Here is a 14,340-nt window from a genome sequence, read left to right as displayed (position 1 = left end):
CACTTGTACCCATGGCTGTGCCCTCAAACTGGGACTTTGCCAGTATAGTGAATGGCCAGTGACCACTGAGCTCTGCCACCAGACAGGCTTATTCTTGTAGCAATTGAAGGTCCTTGTTCCTGGTTTGCTCTGTGGGGCTTCTGCAGATCTAGTGGTGTTGCTTATCCCCACATTTTACGGTGGGCGTGGTGAAGCACTGGCCCAGATCATTTTAGTCATGTGGCTTAGTCAGGTGGTTCCCACACTGTTTGGTCTGGGAACGGCTTAAGCGGGATCACCTGTTGGACTGTGTCTCGCTCCACATGACAGAGATGAATGTGGCCCTGCTGAGTGTGTGGGGGCCCCAGCTCTCTCTGGGAGCCCTTTACCAGGACTGTGCACAGATTGACGGAGGAGCACGCTGCACTGTGAGGAGTGAGCAGCCATGTCACAGACGGAGCGCTGGGTTTTTCACCCTGGTAACTGTGGCTCTGATGCAGTACCGAATGCCAGCCTCTAACAAGTGCACCCGCACCCCCGTCCTCACAGTTGCCAGTGTGGCCAGGAACGGGCGAGAACAGCTCACCACCACTGATGGGCCGTGGTACACCTCCTGAGTTCAAGGGAGCTGGGCTTGTGACGGACTGAATTGGCACAACAGCTACAGCCCCAAGCTCCTCAACTCAGGTTTGTGGCACAAGCCACCAGAAGCTGCCCTGGATCAGGCCACTGAGACCTGCGGGGCTCCATTCTCAGTCGAGTTGGCATTTTGTCTCTGGAACAGAGGGACAAGTTACAGTGCAAAGAAGCTCTAGAGTTGAAGGCAGAGAATGCATGGAGGCCCAGCAGAAAATGGCACATCAAAGGAGGAATGTAAAGGGACCTCTCAGTGGAGACATGACAGGTGGGAGATGAAAGCCAGAAACCTGTGGCCCTCGGAAGTGGACAAGTACTTAGGTATTCACTGTCCCCTATGCTTGGGGGACAAACTATCCCATGCGAGAAGCCCCATGACCTCACTGTGTCCTAGGAGTGACGAGGTAGGGCAGTCAGAACATCAGGCGCCACTTGGAGGCTGGCAGTCACCATGCTCCACTGGCATTTTTCCACAAAGCTCAATGGCCTAGAAAAGAAGTATTTCTCTAACTTAAAAACAAAAAGGTGCTAGAAGCAAACATTATTATTTGCTCTTCTTTGGTTTAGGTTACTAATAACTGAGAGTAACCATCTTTCCCACTCACCTCATTGTGTTGCCTCCTAAAGTGAGCCGCTGGTCTCTCTAAAAGCAGACATCAGATCACTAGTGACACGGGAGACTCCGGGGTCTTAGACTCTCAGAAAGAAGAGAATCGGGCTCTTCACCATTTTGAATAATGTGTTCTCAGGACATGTCTTATGTTAGACCCATTGGACAGGGTGGGGACATGAGATCCAACCTGGATCTGTAGCGTCTTTCTGGTAGCATGGACACCACCAAGGGTGGTCTCCGGCTGAGGAATAAATGTCATGCCAAGGCAGCTGACTCCATACTGGAACTGCCAGAAGTCGCTCGCTGCTGGTGCCTGGGAAGGACTGTCTCCCGGATACCACAGTGACTCTTCCACATCTCTGTCCATCTTCCCAGCTGGACAGAGTCTTGGCAATTGGAAGTCGTGGGCTCACTGCAATGGCTTCAGGCTGGGCAGGGTTGAGGACAACAGGAAGGGAGGTAAGGAGAGGCTCTCTGGGTGCAGGAAGGTGCCAGCGCTGTGAGATGCTGCCCATCCCTGGCAGAGCCCACTGGAGTGCCGGGTGGTCCTGCTCTGTATCCTCACCCCACCACCACATCTCACAACCAGGCCAGGGTGCGCTCACCCGTCAACAGCCCAGTCCTGTTGGGGAGCCTCCATACCAGTAGGAGAAGTGGACCTTAAAGAATGTCCACACTGATCCTGCAGAGCTGCTGGGACTGGGGGCTGTACTGTGTTGGGGGGAGTTTTGTGCATAGAAGGATTCATTTAGAATAAGGCGCCACAGGGTCTTCTCCAAGGCTACAACTGGACCAAGTGAGAAGCACCCCATTGGGACTGAGGGACGATGGCGTTTGCAAAGCCACACTCTGGAAAAAGCCTCCATCTTTTTAAAGGGTGACCTGGCTCAGCATTCACAGTCAGAACACTTTGACTCTGTGGACCCTTTTCTGTTAGAGGTAGAGGTGGCTGAGTCATTTCTGAAAACTATAAAAGGGAACAGCACAGCAAGGGAACTGAAAACCTGGGGCAGCAGCTCCCGCAGCATGTCCCCACCTGTAGCCACAGTAACATTGTTAGCATACAGGTCCCCAGATGCCTCCCGCACCAGCCTAAGCTCAGGTTTTTGTTGGGGACCCGGCAGTCTATTTAACAGGTCCTGCAGGTGATTCCATGCACATTCAAAAGTGAGACCTGTGGTCTGGGGAAGGAGCCAACAATTGGCCCTGGGTCAGGGTTGGATGAGCAGGTCACTGTGACTGAGCAGCATGGAGCCCTATCTGGGCCTTCAGCAGGAGCCTCAGGTGAGCCTCATGAAGCTGGAGGAGGAAGCCAAAGCTTTAGCCTCCAGGTCCAGGGTCCAGACTGTCTTTTCCTTGAGACTTATTTTCCCCAGTGGTGCTGTTTCAGTGACTTGCCCACCGTCTTGTCCAGCCGTGGCCTCCTGGTCTCTTGCTGTCCCTGCCTGGCCCACAGGTCTCCACCCCTGGAATTCACTTGGTGGTCAAGGGGTCCAGGTGCTTCTTAGCTGAGTTTGCTGAGTTTGCCTGGGAACCAGAGGCTGCCCAACTCAGCGGACAGTCTGGAACGTGAGTTCTAAACACCCTGCTGAGTTCCGAGCCACCGTGTTAGTGCTGTTGACAAACAACTTGCATTTTTTTCCTTCCTGGAGAGAAATGAACACACATTTTCAAGTCTCTTATTTCCCTTCCATCTCCTTGTATAATAATGACTTTATTGATTCAAAACATTCTTTTCAAAATATTTTCAGAGTTTGGAGCTTTGCATCTTAGTTCCTCCAGTTTACATGAGAGATGCAAATTTTGAGGAATTTAGAGGCTGTTTATCCCACAAGTATGTTTTCCCTGGGGAACTTTAAACCTTTCTAGACCAAGGCTTCTCGTACTTTCTGTGTGTCTGAATCATCAGAGCCTGGTGCAGATTCCCATCCAGCCATGTGGGGAGGCGGGGATGCCAAGAGTCAGCACCACCTCAAGGTCCCAGCTGATGCACTGCTGCACCAAAGACATGTCAAGAATTGGGTTTTAAAGCACGCTGAGGCCAGGGCCAGTCGCTGTGTTCATCACTGAGTATCTACCGCCTAGAATCATACCTGGTACAGAAGAGATGAGTGATCAATATTTGTTGAGTAAGAGAATCAATGACAAAAATGAATCAAACCAGATATTAATTATTTTATGACTAATGAAAGTCTCTGGAGAGCTCTCTTGATCGCTAAGGGGGGCATAATACCCTTAGCAAGAGTAGAATTCTTCCCCAGCTGCTGATTAGGAAAGAAATTCAGCCTGAAGGATGGAATATGTTGTGGACCCCAACAGATGTGGATATGCCCAATGAGATCCTGGGAATGGCATCTCAGCACGGCACATCCGTGCCCCAAAGCCCTCGGTGCACCCCCGACATGCAGAACACAGAACAGAGGCAGAGCTGTGTTTCCACAGAATACTCAGAAAGATGTCGGAAGCAACAGGAAACGTCTGGCTCTATCGTGGGTGACCCTGATAATTCAGAAACCAGACATGAATCTGCCTGTATCATTATTTGTTCATTTGCCATGGACATATATTGAAACTGAATTATTGGTGACTTTTGCTGAAACTGGCGTTGAAGTGAGGGCTAAGCCTCCGAGAAATGCTCCAGACAGAGGCCCAGGGCCTGCTCTGCCCTAACCAGAGAGCAGAAAGCGAAGGACTCCTTCAGCTTAGAGTCACGGTGCTCCCACCCCCCCCCCTTCCCGAGGGTACAGGATGATGTTTTACTCGCTCCATCACCTGGTTACTCTTTCAGGGGACCTAAGGTCACTTTGAAAGTGCTGATTGCATCAGATCCTAGAGAGAGGCAAAGAGAGCTGGGCCTCAGGTTGGCTGCGCCTGTGGGCTGGTGCCAGCCATGGAGAGACCCCACAGCCTCTCCTGTGACTGGCTGCAGCGGGACTCCAGCACGTGGTCTTCAAGGTTTGGGCGAGCAGTGTTGGTCATGAATGTCCCCAGGTTTGCACAGCGTGATCCCTTCAAGCTAAGCACCCACTTAGTTTGGCACCACACACCCGGAGTTTTGAACCCTGATCCTGGCCATCTTCTGCAGGTGCTTTTTTCATGGCTTAACCCTTGACACTGTTGAGCTGGTAGCCTCGTTGGAGTGCCACGGACATGATTTAGTCTACACTTGTGTAGTGGCCTTTTGAGGTGGATTAATCACAATGGGTCCAGGTTCCGCTGCCTCTCTAGTCACTTACCCCCTGATTTCTTTGCCCCAGTGGATCTTGGATGGGTCCAGTTCACAGTTTGTGGTGTGTGCACCCAGCCAGCTGATGAAGGATCATCTACTGGGCACACCCTTCCTTCTCTGCTTCTGCCCAGAGCCCTGGGATGTGAAGGCCCAGACACAATGAGCAGTGATCCCTGCAGCTGGCAGAACCACCCAGGCACTGCGGCCGGTGAACCTGGGGTGGAGCAGTGACCAGGAGCTGGCTCATGAAGCCCTTCCCAGTGAGGACCACCTGAAGGGTGGCTTAGTGAGGACATTCCCTGAAGGACACAGAGAGCAAACCTGGCATCACCAGAAATGCACCCGTTCCCCGCGTTCATCAGATCATCAATGGCTCCCCAAGAACATTTCAGGCTTATGATAACCTTTCCCCTCTGTCCATACCTGAAGTTAATCGAGGACCAGGGCAGCAACCACAGTCATAGAGGGAGACCACCTGGGCAAGGGGGATGCTTGGGAGGGGAAGGAAGAGGAACCTTGCATTCCACAGTAGCCAGGGCTGGTGTAGGCCCTAAGAGTTAGGGGAGAACCAACAGGTAAGAAAGTACCTTTGCCCTGCTTCTGGGTCTGACATCAGCAATGTTCTCTCAAATACTCAAATAGAAACCAAAAAGGGGAGCCTCTTGTTCTGTAATCAAAGAATAACTCGTGGGTAACCTTCTTGGAGGTTGGAACCTAAGTGTATTTTTTTTCCTCACTATTGCCTGTTTGAGGAGATAACGTGCCAATCCGTGAATATCCGTTATTATTTGGTATAATTATTTTTACCAAGTGTACTCTGCCCCAGAGTGCCTGATCTCAGGAGTTCCCTCAGGCAGTAGCTGTTGAAACCCCAGCCCGAGTGACCCCAGTCATACCAGGGCTACCTCCCACCTGAGCACCTGGAAGGGTCACCAGCTGGCTCAGAAAGTTCCTGCAGGGGCCCAACCCAGTGCCCAACATGAAGCACTCTTGGAGAGGGGGTGAGCAGGGGCAGTTGTCTGTCTTGGGGCTGAGCATCGCTTCAGCTGCCTTTTATTGACCCTCATCCTCACTAAAGATGTGCTGGCATGCACCGGCTGCCTTCTTTGGTGGGTGGGCACAGTGATGCCAGCCCTGTGCTGGGACCTGGCAGCCTACTGACCATTCTGTGTTGCTCTCGCAGTGCTCAGCCAGCTGTGGGGGAGGTGTGCAGAGGCGTTCTGTGCAGTGCATGGCAGGGGGCCGGCCAGCCTCCGACTGCTCACCACACCAGAAGCCTGAGTCCTCCCTGGCCTGCAACACTCACTTCTGCACCATCCCAGAGAAGAAAGGTGAGCACTGGAGCCCCTTGTGTGGGATGGGGGTGGGGGTGGAAGTGGGGGTGCCCACGGCTAGAGAGATCCAGAGTTGGGCCTTCTGTCCATTATGCCCTTTCTTTTTTGTCACTTCATCCTCCAGCTTTATAATAAAATAGTTACGAAGCAGGCCTCTGCCATCCTCATGCCTCCTTAGGAAGACAGAGCCGTTTGTGATGTAAGTCTGACCTTAAAAGGCATAGGATTTCTGACTCTGGCAAGGCTGTTTACAATACTTGAGGAAGAAAAATTTAACTAACGGAGCTTTTCACCCTGCATTACACAAAGGTCTCACTTTCTTCTAATGGTCTCAAAACACCACCCCGTGCCTGAGGCAGCTGCAGAGCTGGCAATCTGCCATGGTTCCTCTGACAGCAAACGGAACAGGGGACAAGGAATGGGCTCACCCAGAGAAGAAGGCAGTTGGTATTCAGTCCTAGAGAACCCATCATCTTGGGGGATGGGTGATTGGGTGGGTGCATGTAACACAAGAAGAAGATCAAAATTTTGCCAGAAACTCCCACAGGTCTTGGGAAAAGTAGAAGTTCTACAGGTCTCTGTTAGACCTGAAGAGCTGCCCTCCAATGATAAGTCTGCCGTTATTTAGCAAGCAGAGGTCTGCCGATGCTGTGCTCAGTGCACTTGGCTAACGTAGAGTGTGCTTGTTTCCAGACACCTTCTGCAAAGACTACTTCCACTGGTGCCACCTGGTGCCTCAGCATGGGATGTGCAGCCACAAATTCTACGGCAAGCAGTGCTGCAAGACTTGCTCCAAGTCCAACCTGTGAGTCGGACCGGCCCCTGCGCAGAGAAGACACTGAGCAGCAGAGGAGTCTCAGCACAGAGTCGCTGTACCGTCCACAGTGGGATGCCCCCAAGGAAGCTTCGGCTGGAACAGGGAACACAGTGCTAGGCCCTTTGACCCAGAGTGCGTGCACAAGTGTTTCAGGGTGAGGCACATGCATACCCGTGCCCATACAGTGCACGGTCTTCTGTTGGGGTGACCCGTGGGGCCCTGTGGGCTAACCTCTGGCATATCAGGCAGGAGGGCCCACCCTGTGAAGCAGGAGAAGCAGACACATTTACATTCCAGCTAAATCAGTCCAGAGACAGGCAGAGCTGAGCATGCTGAACACTAAACGATTGGTGCTTTGTAAAATGAAGGAGAGGCCGTGAAATAAGAAAAGTGCACTAACATACCAGCCTCCCGCCCCACTCCGAGGCCCTCTGCTCTCAGGGTTGGAGGGGCAGGTGCTGTGGAACTCCCTGGCTCTGCCCAGGTTCCCCCTCCTACCCCAGTGGCCACGGGAGTTCAGGTCATCCCTCAGGTGCTCCCAGGCCCCTGATCTGGACATTGCTTACGAACCCAAAGAGGAAATCCCTGCCCAAGGGCCTCTTCCCCTTCAGACGCAGGCGCTGGAGGAGAGACCTTCATACTTACTCTTTTATCTTTCTCAGTTACTTACCAGCGAGGTTTCCTGTTCGAACCTGTTTCTTAGTGCTTTTCTGTTTTAAATGATGGATTGGATGTACAGGTTACAGCAAGATCTGACTCTCCTGGCAATAGGGGTTCCTGCCACGAGAGATGTCCGCGGAGCAGTCTGTGTGATCATAACCGGAAGCCTTGCGGTCTGATTTTGTGTGTCGTGGGGTTTTCAAATTCATTCTGTGAGTTTGGTTGTTTCTGTGGAACAGGTTGAGGAGGAAGGCCGGCTGCACCGTGGGCCTCCACCCTCTCCCTGTCCTCACTGGTGCTTAATTCTGGCTCCCATCCTATGGTGTGGCTCCATTCTGAATGGGCATCTGGATATTTATATTTGCCGAAGTTTTATAATAAATTTTATATTGTACGGAAAGCCCCTGAGTGGCATTGTGACTCTCCATGAGCTTTGCTTTTCCCAGATGGAGGGCTGGCAGGAGACACTGGAAAGTGAGCCTCACGGAGGGAGGGGCAGGGCTGGAGGGTGTTAGAAAGAGCTGGGCTAGACCAGGAGAGATGCATGCGGAGGCTGTAGGGGTGACGGTGGCCTCAGGCAATGGAGGTTTGGTGCCATGTCCAGTGGGAAAGCTGTCCTGACCCTGCGACCCCTGCTTGTCAATCAGCATTCTCCAAAGAAGCAGAACCAATAGGACATACAGAGTAAAGTGAGGTGATAGGTTAAGGAACTGGCTGGCCTAATTGTGGAGCCTGGATACCCTGAAACCGTACAGAGGACTGCAATGCTGGACATTTAAGGCTGAGTGGATGAGGCCTTCCTGGGTCTGCCTCCATGAGACAGCGGGCTGCATACTTGGGCAGGGTCCTCCCGGTGCCAGCTTGGGACAGAATTCCTTCTTAGTGAAACCTCGGAGCTGGTGTCCAAGGACTCATCTGATGAGGCTGAGCCCACCCATGAGTGGAGGGTGATGTGCTTTCCTTAAAGTCCACTGATTCAACCTTGATCGCATCTACAAAGTGCCCTGACACGACGTCAAGCCTGGTGTCTGTCATGGAGTCTGTCCAAGCTGACACATGAACTCATCCACTGTAGTCTCCAAGATGGGCTGTAACCAGCCCGTGGGAAGCCACTGCTGCCTGTGGTCGAGGCGACCCTGGCCTCTCAGAATGTCAACTGCTGACGAGCAGCTCCACGGTCGGCCCCACGCCCCTGCAGAGCCTGCCTGGTTCACAGAAAACCTGCATTCGCTCAGCCCACACCACCTGTAGCTGGGCCTGACCGCGGGAGGAGAGAGCCTCATCCCACTTCACAGAGAAGACATCAGGACAGGAGACCAATGTGGCTCTTCCTAGAATCACACACCAGGAAAAAAGTCTCTGTGGGACACTAGGAGAAAAGGGGCCACCTATTTCACCACCAGAACACCAGCACAGGGACCTGTTGATTCTCCAAGGCACTAGTGGGCTCTAGGCTCTGCACAAAGAGAGGACTTCCAGTGTCCATGCTTGCTGTTCTCAGGAGCTCCCCATCAGACACCTGCTGGCTGGAGCTGAGAGGGGGCAAAAGGGGCCCAGATGTGGTCCCTACCCAGGGACCACATCTATCTCTGTCCGAGGGAAGATGCACAGCCACATACTGATGCAGTTCAAGGCTGATCAGGCCCCAGAGGACAGGGTCAGGGACAGGCAAAGGAAGAGATTTGCTTCTGTTCAGAAGGGAAATGGTGGGTCAAAGAAGGGAAGCTTTGATCAGGTGCTTAAAATGGAAGAAATCACACACAGTAGAAGGAAGGCCTAGTGGGTACCTGTGCCCATCGGGGGAAGGTGATGGGCAGTGGAGGGAGGGCCAAGGGCTGCCCCGGGCCAAGGCTTGAGGGGACTGTGGGACTGACCATTCAGCACCTGGGGAATCCCCCTCTCTGGGCTGTCGGAAGCCATTCTCACACGTGACTGGGTGACTCCCGGTTAGGGTCTGAGGCGCTCTGGCTGTGTGGGAGCTTTCCCGGCCCTCTCCTGTTGAGAGAACCTGTCCGTGTGGGGGTGTGACTGACCACTGACCCCGGAGGCCCAATCACTGACCCTGACCTTGGAGTGCGGCCCCCCCTTCAACCTTCATTGGATGGAATTCTCCCCTGAATTTCTTGCTCCCCAATAAAAGGCTACTCCCTGGCGTGCTCGCTCTCTCTCTCTCTCCTGCTAGCCCTGAGTAATCCTTGCTGCCCTGCTGGGCGGTTAGCGGAAGGAACCAGAGAGGGGAGCCGTCTCGGACCTGGTCATAGAAAAAGGTAACTGAGTCTGTGTGTTTATTTCGATCTCACTAGCTAACTTTTATGCCAAGAACCTCATTAATGAAACCATTGCGCTGGCCGCGTGGTAGACTGGGCGTGGCCCCTCCAGCTCACATCCTGACCAGGAGGAAGCGGGGCTCTGGTTCAGACCTGCCAGGCCCACCCAGAGCCTGCCCCTGCTGCAGCCCCACAGGTGCTCAGCCACAGGAGCAGCCGACTGCACCGCGTGCACATCACTCACCCGCTGCCAGTCAGCCGGGGCATAGCTGGGTTGGACCAAGGAGCAAGTGCCCCTCACCTCCACGGGGACCCTCCCGATGGGCAGGCCTGAGCGCCCCATGGCAGCCTCTCTGCTGGCTGCCCTCCCTCAGCGGCAGCCAGCGCAGCCCCTCCCACCCCAGCCAGAGTGAGGAGGACCCACCCAGCCCTCCCACTGGGGCCCAGGCACCTGGGGAGCTCCGGGGAGCCACGTGCTGGGCCCTGCGCTGCCCCTTCAGTGCTGCCTCAGAGAGCCTCTGGACACGCAGAGTGACCGGGCTTGGGGATGTTCTGTTTCCTCTCCTTGTTTGTTCCTAATGGAGTCTCAGCAATTGGGGCTGGAAAAGTTCTAGGTACAAAACTTATGGACATCCCGGGGATGAGTGGAGGGCAGGATGATCCACCACCACCCCCATGGGAAACGCCCTGAGCTCCCAGCACAGGTGGGTCCACCGTCACTGTTCTTCACCCCATTGCTTTCTCACTGCACTCAGCTCAGCCTCAGCCCCAGCCCCAGCCTCAGCCTCAGCCTCAGTCTCAGCCTCAGCCTCAGCCTCAGCCTCAGCCCCAGCCTCAGCCTCAGCCTCAGTCTCAGCCTCAGCTCAGCCTCAGCCCCAGCCTCAGCCTCAGCCCCAGCCTCAGCCTCAGCCTCAGCCCCAGCCTCAGTCTCAGCCTCAGCTCAGCCTCAGCCTCAGCCTCAGCTCAGCCTCAGCCTCAGCCTCAGCCTCAGCCTCAGCCACACACTCGCAGAAACTGCAGCTCCCAGGAAGTGGCTCTCTGGTTCTGGTGATCCGGTCCTGATGAATCCTGGTGTGCTGTGCACTGCCCTGATCTCCAAGCGTCAGGGGGCCAGGCTGGTGGAGAGCTGAGAGGCGTCTTCATGACCCGCACAGGGCCGGGGCACCTGCAGGGGCTGACACCGCACTCTGGCTTTGAGACCTGGGATTCACCTCTTCACGGGGATTTTCTCTGCTTTTTTCTCAGTTGCTTTCAGAGGCCACAAGGGAATCACAGACAGCCTTTGTCCTTCTCTGCCTGGGCCCCCAGGAACCTTGCCAGGTGCTGCTCCCTGGAGCCCTAGGGCAGGGTGGGGGCCATCCCAGTGCTCCAGGAACCAGCCCCCAGGAATTCCCTGCTGAGCCAGGCGTGGGAAGAGCAAAGCTGTGGGAGGAGGAGGAAGCAGCACAGACAGACACCCCAGAGCTGGCGGTAGCAGCCCTGCCTCCCAGTCTGCCGTCTGCCCTTCTGTCTCCCTGCAACTCTGCAAAATCTCCCTGCCTAAACTCTTGGCTCCCAGCAACGCTGACCAGGAAGGTCTACAGGAGACTTCAGAGAGGGAAGCGCCCCCAGCACAGCCCAGCACTGCCTCTGGGCCTTCCTAGGTCAGAGCTCACCCCAGCCCACCCCACACCTGCTGTGCTGCTGGGCTTTGTCATTCAGAGCAGCAGCTTCTGGAAAACCAAACCACCACCTCAGCCTGAGCCTCATTAAGTGCTGGGTGCTCACGCCTCTGCCTCGGGCATGCAGGGACCTCCTGGGTCTGCTGCGTCTCCCCTGCAGGGAGGCCAGATTCCCAGGCTCAGCTCTCACCTCACCTTCCCAGCTCGGTCCTTTGCACTCTGACTCTGGTACTATGCACCTCTCCGCGGCTTCTTGTCCCTGTCCCTCAGGTGCGAGGAGTGTGTCATGGCCCCATATCTGCTTTTCACTTCCTTCAGGAGGATGGAGTCCTGTGGTCTCTTGGATCTGGAGAAAATCTCAGGGACGCTGTAGTCAGACCTTCTATCAGTCCGCGTGGTCCCTGTGATGACAACCTCCAGATCCCAGTGGCACGCAGCCATGAAGGTCATCTCCTTCCTGTCTCAGGTTGACTCACATGACTTTGGTTCTCTTCTCTGCCTTTTCTTCAGCCCTGAATCCAAGTGGAAGGATGGCTCCACTCCAGGACTTCCTATTCCACTGACCCAGGAAAAAACAGTAAGAAATTACTAGAAATGCAGGCTGCCTCTCAATGCCTCTGCCTAGTGTGGGCACACTGTGGCTTGCACCCACACCCCACTGGCTGAACACAGGACATGGTCAAGTCCTGTGTGGTCGGTGGCATGGTGGGATATATAATGCACTGTGCCAAGAAGGAATGAAAACTGCAGAAGAGTGATACCATCAATCACATGTGCAGGGTGGTCAGTTCCAAGCTAAATAAGGCAGGGTCCCTTCCCTTGGGGTCTACAGTGAACAGGTGTGTTATATTAGTTACCCGTGTGACCTTATGTAAGTCAATTCACCTCCCTGGCTGTTGGATTTGTTATTTATAAAAAGTACTTCACTCTTCCAGGTTCCTCCAAGAGTATACGATGCTAGCGCTAGCGCTTCCCTCTCACTTGCTATTATGCAGTCAATTCTTCACTTAAAGTCACACCCAGCCTTGAGAACAGGACTGAGACTCACATGGTATTGACGAAGAGGAAGTTGGGCTCTCCGAAGCCAGACGCAGAGAGTTCTGGAGAATTTTTAAGGATGATTTTGGTGATGCCTTTTGAAAGCTTTATACAACCACATTCATACTGCAGGTCATGGACAGAGCAGAAACCACCTCTGATATGTGGACAGGCCAGGTGGGTAGAGTCCAGGACAACCTGCCCACTTGGCGAAGAAGGGGATCTAAGGCGGCTTTGAGATCCTCCTGCCAGTGGCCTTCAGCAGGAGTCGCACCCATGCTCACATACCTGCCATCACACTGACCGTGGCCTGGCTCCCTTCTGGGGTCTGGATGTCACAGAGGAGCCTCCCAGGGCCCACAGCTGCCGCCAGGGGACCATGACTTCATGATGGGGATTTATTCTCTGATCTCTGGGCTGTGGATGGCTGGCCCTGAGGCAGATGCCCCAGCTGGAGGCTGAAAACCACAAAGGATCTGTGGTGGGTCTGAATTCACAGGAGCGAACCCAAAGCCTGGAGAGTGCCAGCAGCACCTGCGTCCTCCCACCGTCTAGCAAGAGCGGGCCAGGAGCCCATGGCGGAGGGGGCAGGCTAGAGCATGGGAGGGCTGGGCAGAGCCTGTCTGATCTGCTTTGCTGGCTCATCTGGCTGTCACCATCTTCTTCCCAAGGCCAGGAACAGCCCGCTGATCTCCCCCGCAAAAAACAGGCTCTAGATCACCAGGACAAGTGGAAGGCCAGGTCTGTCTGCATAATTCCCCTGCAGGACCATTTCCTCTGGTTCCTGACAGCGCGGGGGTGTGCCATTAGCTCCCAATGCTCAAGCAAGCGAAAGCCATACCTTCCCAGGGGCATTTGAGGGTTGCGGAGGGGTCCTACCTGGAGCGGGCCTCCTCCCATGGCGGATGGACCCCCTCCGGTCTGTTTGCTTCCTGTATTTGGTGAGTGTAGTGGTTCTGTGAAGCCAGATTTAAAGTTAGGTAGTCAGGGTAGTTAGGTAAATCGGGTCTAATATCAAATGAGATCTAAAATGGAGGCCATGTTGAGAATGAATTCCTGGAAAAGCTGAACAACTCTTGGAATGTTAATGAAGTCCGGGAAAAGCCCAAGGCCAGAGCCCATCCCAAAGAAGTGTTAATGAACAGCCCCCAGCAAACTTGAAGATGCTGACTCAGAAGTCCTTCCTGCTCAGACTACTTCTTTGGCCCACCTGTGTCCCACCCCTCAGGCCTTCCCACCTACATTCCATCACTGAAAGAACTATAAAAAGGGGAGACAACCGCACTTCCACGGATTCCATCTCTTGGGTCCCCTTCTTCCTCCGGAAGAAGTCTTTTCTGCTGTCCTTTAATAAGCCTCTATTTTCCACTCTGACCTTGCCTTGGCGTGCTTCTCTGGTGTTATTCTTCAACACTGGGGAAGCAAGGATTCGTCACCGGTCAACAGCGGTAACACTAGGACTGCTGTACTGTCAGGTTTTCTCAGCCCCCAAGCTCACTTCCACACCCCTGGGCACCCTAGACTCTCCTCCTGTATCACTTCCTGTTGTGGACCACATCTCCAAGCTCCCACGCTGAAGCCCTGACTCCCAACCTGGCCCTATCTGGAGACAGAGCTTTTAAAGGAGTTAAATGAAGTCACAGGGTGGAGCCCTAATCTAGCAGGGCTACTGTCCTTGTAGGAAGAGGAAAAGACCCAGAGATCCCCCTGTGTACACAGACAGGGAAAAGGCCATGTGAGGGCACAGTGAGAAGGTGGCATTTACAAGCCAGGAAGAGGGACCTCTTCTGAAACCAACCTGCTGGGCCCTTGACCTGGGACCTCTCACTCCAGAACTGTGGGGAGACAAAGTTCTGTGTTGAAGCCTCCCAGGGTATGTGCATGTCTTTGTCTCTCTTCTCTCACAGTATTTTCTTATTCTTTTTTTCCATTTTTGTTTTAAAATGAGGGTTGTGTAATCATCTATGCCTCTCTCAGCTCTTGGAAATTTTAAATGAAGTTAGAAAAGATGTTAAGAAGAGGAAAAAACTTGTGCTGTCTTTACAGATTTGTGGTCAAGTAGATCTCAAGGTCCTAGGTGTAACCATTCATTATTGGAAGTTTCAT

General features: G+C 53.9%; 1 protein-coding gene across 1 annotated transcript in view; it reads left to right on the top strand.

Annotated features, from left to right (window-relative positions):
• Window positions 1-6,600, top strand: part of Adamts16 (ADAM metallopeptidase with thrombospondin type 1 motif 16) — a 129,055-nt gene extending 122,455 nt beyond the window's left edge. The window contains exons 22-23 of the mRNA XM_076856230.1: window positions 5,641-5,788; window positions 6,485-6,600. Of these exons, the coding sequence (XP_076712345.1) occupies window positions 5,641-5,788; window positions 6,485-6,600 (264 nt within the window). The remainder of the gene's footprint in view (window positions 1-5,640; window positions 5,789-6,484) is intronic.
• Window positions 6,601-14,340: the final 7,740 nt, after the last annotated feature.

This window comes from Callospermophilus lateralis, chromosome 5 (assembly GCF_048772815.1).
Source record: "Callospermophilus lateralis isolate mCalLat2 chromosome 5, mCalLat2.hap1, whole genome shotgun sequence".
NCBI classification, from domain to species: domain Eukaryota; kingdom Metazoa; phylum Chordata; class Mammalia; order Rodentia; family Sciuridae; genus Callospermophilus; species Callospermophilus lateralis.
Note: the sequence above shows the minus strand (reverse complement) of the source record. Positions and strands in the feature narration are given on the sequence as shown.